General features: G+C 46.4%; 1 protein-coding gene across 2 annotated transcripts in view; it reads right to left on the bottom strand.

The window, feature by feature from the left end:
• The window catches only part of KIAA1210 (KIAA1210 ortholog), a 56024-nt gene extending 40768 nt beyond the window's left edge, over window positions 1-15256 (bottom strand). The window contains exon 1 of one of the 2 annotated variants that reach the window (XM_006277363.4): window positions 15062-15256. In XM_006277363.4, the coding sequence (XP_006277425.2) occupies window positions 15062-15096 (35 nt within the window). In that variant the 5' untranslated portion in view covers window positions 15097-15256. Of the gene's footprint in view, window positions 1-9083; window positions 9510-15061 lie in introns of those variants that run through there. The other variant, XM_014607184.3, reaches the window with a different exon arrangement.
• Window positions 15257-15517: the final 261 nt, after the last annotated feature.

The raw sequence follows: 15517 nt of genomic DNA, 5'->3' as shown, positions 1-15517 counted from the left end.
AAGGTGACATACCTCAAAGCTGGCTTTCAGGTCACTATTGTTTGCATCCATCCATTATCCTCATGATTGCTAGTAGTATTATAATTCATTATAATGAAATATCTCTGGCCTCTCTTTCCTGGGCCAATGAAGCAATGATACTTCCAACTGTTTTAGCTGGCATCAACACCATAGGAGAGACTCGAACACTCAGACATGACAGACATGTGAACTAGTTATGCTAAATTATTTTTTTTTTAATTATTGTGGTAGTGTGCAGACCAGCACTGGGGATCAGGGCTGCATTGTGCTGGGCCCTGAATATTACAGGATTTTTCACTCCTAGCTCTGATGGTATAGCAGAAAGCCCCCTTTTCCTCTTGCTTGCATTTGCTCTCCCCTCTTTGGATAGGTTTCTCTTTTTCTACCTTTTCTTCCTTCCTCTCTCTTTCACTTTAAGATACGGAATTGTGTTTTAAAATTTGTATGTGTGCATTTTGTATCTCCCCTTGTAGTTTGGTATTTTTTATCTATTTGTGTGCCATGGCATTTGTAGCTTATATTTTATACTCCTCACCTTTCAACTAAATGTGTTTTAGTTTCATAAGTAAATTATACATTGTAACAATGTTAACAAGGGCAGGAATCAAACTGCCCTTCCCTGTATCAGGCTGGCCCCTGAAAGAGTGAGTGAATCAGCGATTGAATGTGTAACATGATTGAATGTGTAACACAGTAGCAGCAGACAGCAATTAACACCTGGAAGCTGCAGATCAACCAAGGGAAGAACTCAATAGAAGACAATGTAACAACCAGGAAATCTCTAAATGTCACTGATCAAGGGCTAGAAGCCCTGGCCTGAGTTAATCAATGCCGGGGACCAACTTTTGGACTGAATATCTCCAGTTCGACCACTCCCAGAGCCCTATTCTAAATTCATCAACAGACTCCCAAACCTGCACATACATGCGGATGACCCCTCAGGCTGATGGATGCCATCCAGTAGCCACCAAGGGGGGGGGGAAGTCAACGACCCCTGGATTGGGCAAACCTGAAAACTGGGGAGTCACCAAAGTCTGCCAGGGACAGATAAAAGGCAGTGAAAAGTGACCCTCAGTGGTGCCCTCTTGATCTCCAACTTGACCAGACCTGTCCAGTCAGAAGGACCAGCTGGCAACCCCCTTCTGGAGGATAACACCACGCTGAAAGAAGCCTCAACTGGCCATTGACGGCAGACTCCAGCGCTTGTAGGATAGGTATACCTGACTCTGTAGCTTGCTACTCTCTGTGTGTGTGTGTGTGTGTGTGTGTGTGTGTGTGTGTGTGTGTGTGTGTGTGTGTGTGTGTGTGTGTGTGTGGACCAGCCCCAAGGTTTATGATTTAACTCATTACAGTGTTTCAATCCGCCTAATAAACCAGAATTTTAAGGATCCCGAGTTGGACATTTGTAGCCAACAATGGTGCTTTAGGGTCATTACCCCTCATTTACAAACGGCGAAGTAGAGGCACAGGTAGAAGATGCACTGTACCCGAGGTCTCCTGGTGATCTAGCAGCAGAGCAATGAATTGCACCAATCTCTCCTGAGTCCCCAGCCCAATGCTGCATTGCCTTGGCTAGACAATTTCTGTCCCAAAGTATATACAACATACTGAGGCTAAGAGGCAAAAGAGGGAGCTAAATACATTGGAAGCTCAAGGACAAGGTAACAATGGAAAGGGCAGCTCTTGCAGCCCACTGCCTTCTCCTTTGAAGGGGGGTGCTCTTTATTTGCTTGTTTTGGTCTTTCACCCCATAGAGAAGCTAAGACAGGAAGTGCTGCTTTGTCCTGATCCTGACTTTGCAGTTCAGCTCCTGTAGGATAAGGACCATCTGCTACTCAGCGATAGCAGCCCGACATTTCCTGCTGCTCAGTCTGTGAAAGGGTCTTCACAGGCAGTTTTCTCAGCATGTCTGCTCTCCAACCAATGAAGTCAGCACTCTGCTACCTCCTTGCTGGATTTAAATGCATCCCCACCAAACTGCCCCCAAATTTCTCAGTGTTGAGTGTCTTCAAAGAAGTCATGTGGGGTCCTGCAATGCCCTTGAGTCTCCCCATAAAGTTGCTGGAAGCCTCTGTCAATGCCATCCTTTTAGGACAGGCAGTTAAGACGGGGAAGAACAAAACAACAGATTTTGTTCTGTTGTTTCCTCCCATCTTTCCGATGAAGGTTTCCTAGTGGTGCTTTGAAGAGCAGATGTGGCTGTGTGGGAAGAGTGTTTAACCAATTTCTAAGCTGGTGTCAATCAGTAAAAAGCATCAATGAGGTCCAGAGGTCCAGGCTAACATACAACAGTTGAAGATTTGGCCCGGAATATTGACCAAAGTCCTCCCCACATTTGGGCCACGGCTAACAGCTCTGGTCACGTGTAAGCTGGTTCTGTCACACTCTCCCTATAGACAGGGACCATCTGGGCAAGTCTATGCTAAGGTTTCTGTACTGGGGTGTGGCCAACCCCAGTTTAGCCTGTGAGTGGTGGTGTGGCAAGCTAAGGCTGTGTGTGTACCACAGTCGGATGGGTGATACAGCGCATAACCAAGTCAGTCTAATCTTGCTACAGTGGGTCCTAGGAGCAGCGTCACCGTGGCAGTATGGGTTTCAGAAAGAATTGGTCCTGGGACTGTGAGCTCAGGTTGTGGGACCAGCCCGGGATGAAGCCCACAGTCACAAAAGCTCTGCAGCAGTTACCCATGCTGGCTGGATTAATGCTAGCTCAAGGATGCCCACACAGCTGTATTGACACTGGTGGCCGCATTGCACACTATTCCCAGTGGTTTAGCTGGGGAGCAGAAAGGACTGATGGATGGAGAATGTAGCCGTGCTTCCACAAAGAGCTGTGGCTTCCCCTAGGTCCAGCACAGTTAGCATGCAGCATGTTTCAGGCTGGACATAAGGAAGAATTTCTTTACTGTCCGAGCCCCCAAGGTCTGGAACAGCCTGCCACCGAAGGTTGTTCAAGCGCCTTCATTGAACACCTTCAAGATGAAACTGGATGCTTATCTTGCTGGGATCCTATGACCCCAGCTGACGTCCTGCCCTTTGGGCGGGGGGCTGGACTCGATGATCTTCCGAGGTCCCTTCCAGCCCTAATGTCTATGAAATCTATGAAATCTATGTTTCCATCCCCTTTTCAGCAGTAGCTTGCAAATGCTCTTCTCTGATCCTGCCCTCCCCCCTTTGCCTTCTCGCACAATTACAGACCAAGCCCATGTGACTGTATGAAAGGCATTTCCTCCAGTTACACTGAAAAAAGAGACTAGAATTCAGCTGAGCAGCTGCTTCCCATTAGTGTTACACACACGTTTGCTGCAAGGGCAGAGTGTGGTGCAGCGGGCACAGGCATGTAGCAGGAAACCTTGGTATAGAAAAAGCCTCTTGAATGCAGACAGCGGGTAGAAGCGCTCAGTAGCTATGGGCCCTGCTCAGGCAAACCTCGCTGAAGTCTGAACTATGGCAGTGGCAGATGGGGCGGACCAGCGCCTTGCTCTGGAGATCTCTTCAGGGCTGGGAATTAAGCACTGTCTGAGGCTGGAAGGAATTCCAACCCCTTGTTCATCCCAGAAGAGGGTTTTATTGATATTAAATATCATCTTGCTGCTTACCCAGATGTCCTGATGGCTGGTATTCCTCTATTATTTGTGATCCTTGGAAAAAGGCCTTACACTTAGCTTCTGGATGAAATTCAAATGCAAATTATAGCAGCCTTGTTCACCAGGGTCCCATCACCCAGCAGCTGGGCCAGTTCCCGTATAGTTTATTTCTTTAAACCTCCCGCTCTTGTTTCAACCTTGATGAGGGTCCCATGGGTGCTAGCGGAGGAATATTTTATGGTGTGAGTGACGTTCCATGTGAGTAAGGGCACCAAGATGCAGTCTGAGTCTGCTCTCTGCACAAACAACATGGAGAGCCCCCATGCCTGTTCTGTCCCAGTAACTTCCAGGTCTCAATTGCCCAAGGAAGCTGAAAACTCAGCAGTGTCTCTTCTGCAATGCTCTCCATTGAGAGTCCAGCCAGGAAACAGGACACTTCTTGGTGCTGTCACTGCAGTTTAGCTGACCATTTTGCTGAGGCGGTGTGAGCGTCCTACCTTGCATTAGTTCTGCATAGGTGGTGTGAAGAAAGTGGTCTCAAGTCCATCTGTGACACTGAAGACATTCACAAGGAGCAGACCTCACCATTAGAGTGCCGCTTCCACCACCGCTTCTCAGAGAACAGCCAGACCCCAACAGATGCTAACAAAGCTAAAAATATAACCTGTTAGTTTCTGGTGAAGAATAATTTGAATCTTCCATTCCCCCCAAATCCACGCAAAAGCCTCCACTCAGGAAATATAAAAATCATGGTGTGTTATGCAGAGATCCAGCTTCAGCTTGAAGTGCATTCTCAGGAAAGCCTTGAAGGAGCCTGACCCGACTAAAGGACAGATCAGAAGCATTGCCTCTTCTCCTCATCCTGAGTGTGTGGCATGAGAATCAGAGCATAGGCTTGAGTTAAGCTGCCCTGTTTGTGACCTGAATGGAAGTGGTTTACAGAGCTGCAACAAAGGTGTATGTTTCTCATTAACCATCATCATGCTTAGGAAAAAGAGAGCTGTTTCCCAGGCCAGAGCATGTATTTTTGAGCCCTTGTTGTCCTTAGCATTTATTCCCCAAGAGCGAGACCATGCAGGGGGTCAGCATCTCCTTTGCACCATAGCTCTCCGTAGGTCCAGGCAGAGGGCTGGAGGACCCTACAATGGGAAACTTGAACCTCAAACCAAACCAAAGCAAGTGCCAGCCCTTTTCTGTAGGGAATTGGGGGAGAATTGGCCAGCCTTGTTCATGCTGACAAAATTCAGAGGCAGAAAGCCAGCTATCCACCTCCAGCTCTTCCCTTCTCATGAATCCCAGGGAGCGCACTGCTGCCGTGACTGCAGGCAGGTATTTTTAGTCACAGGGATTACCCAACGGCTGCCTTTCCCTCCTACATACCTTTCATCCCCCCACATGAACAAATCCCCCAGGTTCTGGCCTGGCTAATTTCCCACTCAGTAAGTCAACTCCAATTGGATTTAAACAACTCTCTGAGGTCACAGACACTCCCACGGGCCTGCAGATACAGATTAAAACTCACTGTCATGATGGCCTGTAGCTTGCGCTTTCCTGCAAGGTGGGTGGAGGTTAGCTGTTTTTAAGGTCACCTTGGTCTAATGGTCTAAGAACTGTCAGCCATCCTTTTAGTCTGATCCAGTTACCTCCGAAGCAACCTGATGGAAATGAAGAAAGAACAAAGCCCAAGAAAAAGTCCCAAGCTGGGTTTTGCTACCAGCAAAGGGCAAGTGGGCACTATATCCTTGCCAATCCTTGGGAGATGTATTGCATCCTCCCAATACCTATGGATGTATTGCATATCATGTTGCATATATTGCATCCTCCCAATACCTGGGAGATGTATTGCATATCAATGAAACAATGACAGAAAGGCTGTCTGTCCATCCAAGTATTTCTATGGCACTCAGCTGCAGACAGACAGAGAGGGCACACGCTCCCATGGTGCATTACTCATCCTCACTCAACTCACAGGACTGCTGCCTCTGCAGACTGGCAGGCAAACTCCATACTGAGATTATAAAGGATAGAAGGAGCCTCTCGAAAGGGCCAGTCCAGTGCTCCTGCACACATACAGGCAGCGAACTTTGACATCTGACAGTACATGAAAGGAAGGAATGGGAAAGCATAAGAAAGAAAACGGGAAACACAGAAAGGAAGGAAGGGGAGATAAAGAAATACTAAAGAACAAACCCCCAGGTTTTTGGAGACACCAGTGTGGGTGTAGTGACACACGACATTATTTTTTTTGACTAACCATAACATGAATTCAGAGCGATATAACAAACAAACCAAAAATATTCGAGAACCACTGAGCTCATCTGACCTCTTGTATAACATAGGCCATAGAAATTCACCTAAAAATTCCTGTATCGAGTCCAGAACTAAAGCATCTCTTCAAGAAAAACACATAATGGTATAGTAGACAGAAAAGAGACCTTGCCATACATCTGCACAGCTACACACACCACACGTGCCTTGGCAGGGAGGATGCGATCAGAAATCCTTCTGCCACCAAGCGTGAGGCCATAGGCAGTATGGGCGAGCGCTGGAACCTACAGTGCTGCAGTTTCATGGCAATGAGCAGGTCGCCAAGCAGAAGAAAGAGGCAGCCCTGAAGACATCACTATCAATGGTTGGGCTTTGGAGCAGAATGACAATATCTCCACCCTGTTCATTTACTCATTGGCTTCAACCTTGAAACTCGCCCATTTTTTGAGGCTAAAACTGCAAATCACAAAACATGAACCTCATTTTAAGGGGCATTTTTTTGGCTGCATTTTCCCTTCATGAGCCCTGCACCCACACCTCCTTCTTAAGCTCCCTCCACCTCCAAGAAAGAAGCTTTCAGCTGAAGTTTTCCTGAAGTTAATAGAAGCAACCTAGTTTAGTTGCCAACGTAAATCAGGGAAAATAACTCCACCTCCCAAGCTGGTTTCAAGCCACTGTCATGCTGTCCCAGGTATGTAGACAGTCTGCTGATTAACGTGCTGCCTTCAGTGTAATTCTAGGTATACATCTTGGAGCAAAATATTCCTCAAAATACATCTCATTTATAACTGAGTTACTGTAAGACTCGAGCTGTGTTTCTGGGCACAAATTATACTCCCAGTGTCTGGCAAACACTGTGCTGCATATTTCTTAGGATGAATAAGCAAAAGTGAATTCTTTATGAATAAGATTCAAGGAACTTGATTCCCTAATTAGCACCAGATTGCTGGAGCTTTAAAGCCAAAAGAAACAACTGCTGCAAAAACTCCAAGTTGGAGCACCCCTTCTGCTCTTTAACCATTTGTGCTGGTGCTAAGTAAGGCCCATCTGCATGCAAACACTGTAGGGCCCTAACTATAATTTATAGTCATTGGTTTAATTAAAGTACATCTTTATAGGGCTTTAACAACCCACACCTTTAGTGTGGACAAAGCCATACATCTAGAAGCTATTCCCATGTAAGAAGTGCAATAAGTTCCTACAGCACACCCTGGCATCAGTTGGGCTGCATCCGGGCTAAGGTTTGTATCAGTACAATGATTGGGGGGGGAGGGAGGGGGAGAAGAGATCATACCCCAAACTAATATAACAGCTATTTGAATGCTAGGGCTGGGGGGGTTTCTAGCCTTTGTGGCTCTGGAAAAGTTGAAGAGCTCGCAATCTTGATTGCCAATATAATAAAGAGCAATAACTACTCAGCATCTGAGAGACCCCAGTAGAACTTGGGGCTAAATGCTAGCCCAATACACATAACAATAAAATAACCCGAGCTGAAAACAGCCGGCAGCCTGCCACTAATTTTGTTTTATTTTTAATATTTTATTTATTAAAACACTTTGATTATTATATCCTACAAGCCTCAAACTGTAAATTGCACGTGAAGTGATTCAGGACTGACAGGCTGACTCGATTCAGTGCAGAGCTTTGGTACATATCAACGTATCTCCTGCTCAGCTATTTTCTTACAATAACCCTGTGAGTATCAGCCTTTGGAATTACAGCTTCTCCCACAGGATATTAGTTTTCTCTCTCCCCCAAGAATAGATGAATCCCTGTCTTGTAAAGATTTGGGTGCCATTTAACTCTAGTAATTTTTACACAATTCCTGTGGGCTCTGTATTTGAAATACATTTTGGACCAAATGAACTATTTGTTGTAAAAATCCCTGGCAAAGTTTCTGATTTTAAAGCCAGATCTAGGTCATCATGTGGGAGGCTCTTAATGCTCTAGAGATGGTATGCGAGACAAGGAAATGACAAATCAACCCCTCCAGACAGTTAAGGGGACAAAGCCAGATACTTTGAGCAAAGCAAGCTCTTTCTCTGAAGCAGGTCCCCCAGGCCAGGGGTTCCCAACCTTTTTATGCTGAGGACCAGCAAACCATGGACCGGCCGTGACTGGCATACTGCGGACCGGCAGCATGTATACGCAGTATAAAAGGGTTGGCTGCCGGTCCGCAGTATGCCAGTCACGGCCAGTCCACGGTCACTTCTGGTCCGGCGGCCAACTCTTCACAGCCCAGTACCGGGCCGTGGCCTGGAGGTTGGGAACCCCTGCCCCAGGCAAAAATCAGAATCAGCTATTTTGATACCTCAGGCACATAAGTTACATCAAGATGCAAGGGAGGATGCAACGTGGGACTCCAAAGAGCTCTGTTCTGACATCATAAAAATCCAAGCAGGAGTTATTACAGGAGTTCAACCCAAATTCTCATTGGCAGGGCACTGGGGGAAATGTGCTGGCCTGCTGAGACTGAGGACAGGTATCTAACTCAGAACGCCTGCGCGCCTGTGCTGATAAATGCATCCCCTTCGCTGCGACTGTGACACTTGCAGAAATGATTAGGAGAAATAGAGCAACTGCCCGTGCCTGTACTAGATCAACCATTCTTTGTGTTAATATGAGCCATCTGGGACAGACTGATTATTGATCCATTTGTATAAAACCACTATGTATTGTGCCATGGTAACCCATTACCTGCACTGCCCCACTCTGCTGTTCCTGTCGCTGTCGGCATCCGTCACCTTCCCCATGTATGCATAATCCAAAACTGCTGGAAGCACTTACAGCCAGGCACAGTGCACCCAACTGCGAGGAATTCTACTGGTAGCAAGCAGATGGCCACTGGTCATTGCTGGCAGGGATCAACCTCATGATCTGCACTATTAACAAGCTAGGCTGCAAATTTCTTCCTTGAGTACAATGATAAGAAAAAAAAAACACCCTGATTCAATTCAGGAACCCTGAAGGACAGACAGTGAACTCCTGGCCCCGCTGAAGTCAACATGTATGGGAAATGGTACTTTCCCACCAGAGCAGAGGAACGGTCAGGTAGTCAGCTCTCTCTGGATGGCAATATACTACTAAACAATACCTGGCACCATTAACTCCCCTCAAGCGCTTGCAAAGACAGAGAAGGCTGTGGCTGCATACAGCTGCCTGGGCTGCCAGACAGCCGCCACCACTGCCCAGCCCTGGATCACATACCATCAGCGTGCTTCTGGCAGCTCCAGATGGCCCCTCTCGGCAGCTGTGCTGCCAGGGCACAAGATGCTCTCTGGGAAGGTTGCTGGACGGACCGTAGCAGCCAGCTGAAGGTGAGGAATATCTTCACATGCCTTCTGCCAGCTGGGAGCAGAAACCTTACTCCGCCTGGCCCGGGCTCTGCTGGTTAAAGTGGAGGGACCTGCCACCTCCCAGCGGTTGACGTGTGGATACAAGGTCAGGGTGGCTTGCCACACCCTCACTTGGTCTTGTAACTGGGTGGGAAGCCCATAAGCCAAGCAGCTCTTTGTAAATGCAAAAAGCATCAGCCTGGTCAAACCGACTGCTCGCTGCAGTTATAGCAACAAAGCACGAGGCCAAGTAGGAGAGCGAGGTTCCAAAGGGTTTGTAAGAGGCTCCTCTTGCTGCCAAAGTCAGGTTCACACTGAAAAGGCTCAGTGCAATTCAAGCAGCTTCATTCCTACCCAGCCGGCTGACAGGAATTAGCGCTTGCAAGGAAAACACCCTTTCTGCTGAGCTCAGCGCTCTCCGGAGTTCAAAAGGTAAAAGCCTGTTGCTCCCACCAGCAATACCCTGTGGGGGGGAGCAACCGAAAAGGGGAGGTTATGGTGTGGAGCTCCTCCACAGCCTGGACGGGAACCCCAGCCTGAGACAAGGGGGGCAATGAGGGGACAACAGGCATCCCAGGCCCGTGTTAATGCCGATGTTTTTCACGCTGCGGGAGCCTGCAGGCAGCCGCAGGCTGGAGAGGAACTGTGATGCCCACAGGACAGAGAGCTGCTTATTTTCAATAAAGACCATCCTCAATCCTCAGGTCCCATTATCTCCCTGTGAAACGCACTCTCCAAGTTCACTGAGCTCCAGCAGGCCCCCACTCAGCTTGCATCTTCCCTCCAGATCCTAACCAGAACACAGCGGCACCCGGGCCCCACTGAAGTCAATGGAAGCAATAAACGCCGAGAGGAACCACACGGACACGCTGGGGTCCAAATAACAATATTCAGTCTGCAAAGCCTGATGTTATACACAGGGATGCTCCGGCACATCTCTACACACAGACCATAGACAGCATCTCTCAACGGCGCACAATCTTTTTAAAGTGACGTTACCCAATCCCAGTACTTCGGGGTATGGCAGATGCAGCAATGGCATCAGTATCAAACGATACAGATGATGGCTGTCACGATGTGATTTATATCTGTGGGGATTCTGCAGCAATACAAGCTGAGCCAGTGTTGCAACTTTACCCCAGGGTTCATTCCTTTTCAAACCTACCCCAGGGGCCTGATCCCAGCCTAAGGAGCGTTTCAAACTGAGGTAAGAGAATGCATCCAGGTTGGTTTTTTGGGTGCAGGTCCATGGATTTTGCATGCTGTTGGGAAAATGCAGTGTTCAGGGAGCACAGCACTTCTCATCAGTGCTGGGCCACAAAAGAACTCAACCCCTCTCTGAAAGAGCAGTATGTACTCCGGTTGGACTTTGGCCAGGATACTGGGGTTAACACCCCTAGCACTTGCAAAAGGCACCATAGAATCTATAGTGACCACATTAAATAGGGACTGGCTAAGTACACTTAATTACGGTCTATCATAGCGATGGTTTCTGAGGTGGCGCACAGAACTTTCAGCCAAATATTTAACATCACTTCTAACGCACTATATTTGTCTTTGAAAATTGGCAGTTTGCATTGAGTATCAGCAACAAGCCTTACTATTCAAGTAACTAAATTATACCATGTTGATAGTTTGTAACTACGTGTTTAGCTAGGGCTGAAGACTCAAAGGACAGGGATGTAAAACCCAGCATGGGATGTACAGAATGTGGTCACATTAGCCAAGGGCTGGGCTTCTGTAAAATACCACCTAAGGATCTGGTTCAATGAGACACTGCAACCAGGATGACTGGCATGAAGTCTTTTAGGAATAAAGACCTGTCTAAGACAGCTTAGTCTGCATGTGCCCGTTGAGAGGAAATAAGAAGAGAAACTGTCTTGTTTACTTTCAGAGGAGTAGCGGCCAAGGCTGGTGAAGAAAGACTGGATTAACTGACCCTTAGGTGTCACCTCATCATGGAAGAGCATCAACAAAGCCTGCCGGCTGGACCCAGTAGAGAAAGTCCATGGTTTGGATTCTGCTATGGGGCCTCTGAGCCTACAGAGATGCGTCCTGGCCCAGGAATTTGGCCAGAGGGAGGGACTTGTTCATCCCCAACCCACAACATACCCTAGGCAGACTGACGGTGGTCCAGGAGGCACCTGGAGAGGGAGAGCCTATGGTGAGCCTCTAAAACCTCAACAGATGGCAGCTGTCCTGGCCCTGAGTCCACTGCCCACAAATAAATCCTGCCCACTCACTCCTGCCTGGAGGCACTAGAGACCAGCAGTCAGGGGAGTCAACACTTCGACAGCAACCCTGAGCAGCTTGGGGTGTACCAAAGCATCTCCCCTACCCCCTGCACCGACAGGGAGAGAGCTGGGATCTCACCTACAGTGCTCTCTCTGATGTACCCACAGGGAACCAAGGGGCAGAGTTGGGGGGATATTTAACTGGCAGCAGACCTGGGGTCAGGATGGAAGACATATAGACATACCCATCCTCACATGGAGTTTCAAGAATTGGAAAACAGGGTCCCCAGCAAATGACTGGTACCTCCAGCCAAATGTGTCTGGTTTGATTCCAGGGACACAGGTGGAGCTCCAACAGGGGTGAGCCTGGCCCACGTGGCCCCACAGGAGATGGTTTGATGCCTGTAGCAACAGCAACATGGACCTTTATATCTAGGGCAGCTTAGGAATGACCAACAATGATGGTCAACACAGCAGTTCCAGGCATGTCCCTTGCTCATTCGTTCATCCTAGCATGTCTCCTGGGTCTGTTCTTTGACAAAGCAGCACCAAGCATTATTCCAGCATCCTCTCTGTACCTTTCGCATAGGTTTCATATACATTATACAATTGCCAGTTGACCACATGGGAAGTCAAACTCTAGAAAAAGGATCCTCAAACGCCCAGGCTCACTTGTGACGGCACAGACACTGCATGCCTGTGGGCTTGGCCTCAAAAATGCCAGAGGTTTCTGACTCATTGTCAAGCATCACTGTGGACTTCAAATTGTCTTTCTGAAGGGCTCAGCACTGACAGGTTTTAATCTGACATCATTTTCACCCTCTCTCCTTGTCCAACTTCATCACAATGTTACACACGGTTAAGAAGAGGGTGGCAGAGAGAATCTAACAAAATATACTGTGCGCTGCTCGGGCCAGAACTGATCAGGGAAAAACATCAGCGATTCCAGCATGGCTCAGTGAATAGGGCCTCATAGATCTCACTTCTATTCCTTGCTTTCGCCACTGACCTGCTGTGAGATTGCAAGCAAGACACTTTGCTACTATCTCCATTTCTATTCTCACTCTTTATCCATATGCATGGACCATCTCTTGCGAGGTAGTTGCACAATGACTTCATCTCGGCTCCCGGTGCCCTTGAGTACTGAATCCATAAAGTAGAGAGGGGAATTCTACTCCAGTGGAACTGAAAAAATAAACCATCTCAACATATCATTTCACTGCCAGAAGATCTTGATATTATCTCCAAAAACGGGGGTATTTTTTGTCCATGTCAGCATGATTTTTAACCAACCCTCTTCCAACAAAAGGAGAAAGAAAGGTTTTGGTTCATCAGGATCCATGCAGACTACTTGGACTATATCTGGCAATTAGAGTTTTAGGGAGATTCCGTTTCTAACTAACTGCTTCTCCAGCTGGCGGTAATGAGAGCGCTTGTGGTGTTTAACAATCAGTTTTCAGTGCAGTTAATCTGATTGTATTATGCCAATCCCGATATATGCAATTGTGTTGATGTACTCATACTATACAGTAATCCTACTAAAATCGGCATTCATAGAGACTCAAATAAGAATGGAATCAAATGGTTAAGTTTGGTGTATTGACTGGTCCAATATAATTCTACACAAGAATATTCACCTAAATACCTTCTCTGAAATGCTTCCCCAGGTGGATGCTCCTTTCTGCAATAACTTTACTTCAGAACAAGCAGGCAATTGCAAATCATAATGATAATTCTAGCATAGCGTGACTTTTATTCTAGAAGAGCACCAACATAGCAGAATATTGTGGAATAACTATTCCACTCAGTGGCTCTTTGTAGCAAGCTCTTCAAATCCAATGCCCATCAAACGCCATGCAAAGCTAATCTTGGGCTCTATTATTGTGCTACACTGATTGTTTATAAACTGCTTTTACTTTGTAATCGCCAAAGCCCAAGCTGAATATCAGCTTTATAACCCAGGACTGCAAAGCACTCATAACTGTACTAATCTATGCAGCGACCAGTTGCTGGACTAAAACAGCCGGTTATGAAATATCATCCAAACATAAATTTCATGCATCATTCCAAAAAAGCCAGTGTCTGAAGGAAACAAATGCAAGCAACTAATTATACCACACAGCTGGAGATGCAATAGAAAAGGTACAGTGATCATATCCTATTGAAATGATGCCTCATCTGGCAATTCTCTCTACAGATGTGCACTTAGGCTACAGTATCCAGCTTTGTTTCGGCCACTCTTGCTGAACGGGTCCTGAGAAAAAATGTTTTAGCATAAATGAAACAAAATTCCTGGATGGACTAAGTATGGAGAAAGTTATTTAATAGTAGAACTAGACAATTCAATTAGCCCTGAAAATCAGATTCTTTTGTATTACTAATTTAAGACAGCCTGAGCCAGTTTTCTCACAAGTACAACTGCAAACATCTCTCCCTCTTGGCTATTTTGTTAGCTGGGGGGTATGTTCTCCCTTTGTACAATTTTTTTTATTTCCTTCCTAAATATTTAGATCCTTCTCCGAGACTCTGGCTGAAGATTTCCAAAGGAGCGTAAGGAGGCCAAAATCCTATGGAAATCCTAACTGAAACCCAATGGGAGCTGGATCCCCTTTGAAAACCCAAGCCTCCCATCAAAGGAATTCATGTCATAGGCTACTGACCGTAAGCATATAACCTCTGACAAGAAAAAAACTGACGGAGATATCTTGGCCTCGCTGAAGTCAGCCAGAGTTTCCCTATTAGCCAGGATTTCACCTACACATTTAACAACACAGCTTGACAGCAGCGTCATGTCATGTCTTAAGCCTCAAAGATGTAACTTTGTTAGCCTTTTACTGCTATTTTTCCTCCCTATTTAATCATACTGTCTATACCAGTAGAGCTCCCTATAGTCTCTGGACTAAAAATATCAGTCTCAGAACCACTCTTCAGTTTTTAAAACGGAGTATTTCATTCCTTTCCTTACCAGGGACAGTCACAGGAAAAAGAAATTTGTCTTCAGAGTTATCTACAGCACAAATACAGACATGCATTGTTCCATTCTATTTTCCATTCACAGTTTATCCACACACCATGACAATATACCAGCTAAATCTACACTTTAAATGCAATTAAAGGCCAATTAACTGCACAATTAGAGAACAGATATAGACGAGAAAACCCTCAGCTTTTATGTACACAAAGGCTGTGCAGCTGAAGTTCTTAAACAGCATCTAGTGTAAAGACTTTGGCAGAATCCACAGAACTTTTTAAAGTGAATATGCATTTTGCTCTATTGTTTTTATTGATTGTACAAGCAGTTCAGCTAATCAGACAGAAAGAGCTTTTTCTTCTTTCCCTATAATTGGAGGACAGCTTTTTGGTAGCAAAAGTGGCTACAGCTAGATTTAGTCCACTGAAGAAAAAGAAAATTCCTAACTTTCATGAGTCTAATAATGCAGTCACAATGGCTACTCTGCACTTCTGCATTAAGAATGGTACCCTAGACGGAGATCATGAACGTTTTATTCAGCGCTATTATGTCTTATGCGGTACAACAGAGACAGAATGTAAAGTATCCGGTGGAATCAGCCTGCTCCTGAAAAGATGGGGAAGGAGGGAAGAGAATGGCACTTACTTTTTACTCTTCAGGCAACTGTAGAATCCAGCCATGGCCCTTGCAAGTGAGGTATGTACACCTTCAATTCATACTTGCGCGTGGATGCCTGCACAAAGGTTCTGCAGCTCAGTGTCCTGCTCACCAAATGCCCACACACATGCACAAGAAAGCGAGCATGCCGATGCAATTACTAGCCAGATAAAGTTCCTGATCTGAGGCCCTCAGTCTCTGCTGAACTGGGTCCAAGGAGGGCTGTGCTTGTTCCATACATGGTTATGAATTGTTAACTCCCCCTTTTCCTGTCTCTCCAACTCTTGGTAACCACAGCATCCTAAGTGCAAAGTACCAGATGCTATTTGATTCCCCCTCCGCACAGTGCTAATGAGGGGCTTGGCTGTAATTAGGATGGGAAGAAGCCCTAAGGAGACAGCAATGTTTGTTTTTATCAGAGAAAGGCAACCAGAGAAACAGAGC

Source organism: Alligator mississippiensis, chromosome 8 (assembly GCF_030867095.1).
Source record: "Alligator mississippiensis isolate rAllMis1 chromosome 8, rAllMis1, whole genome shotgun sequence".
Lineage (NCBI taxonomy): Eukaryota > Metazoa > Chordata > Crocodylia > Alligatoridae > Alligator > Alligator mississippiensis.
The sequence above is the reverse complement of the archived record's forward strand: the minus strand, read 5'-3'. Positions and strand labels throughout refer to the sequence as shown.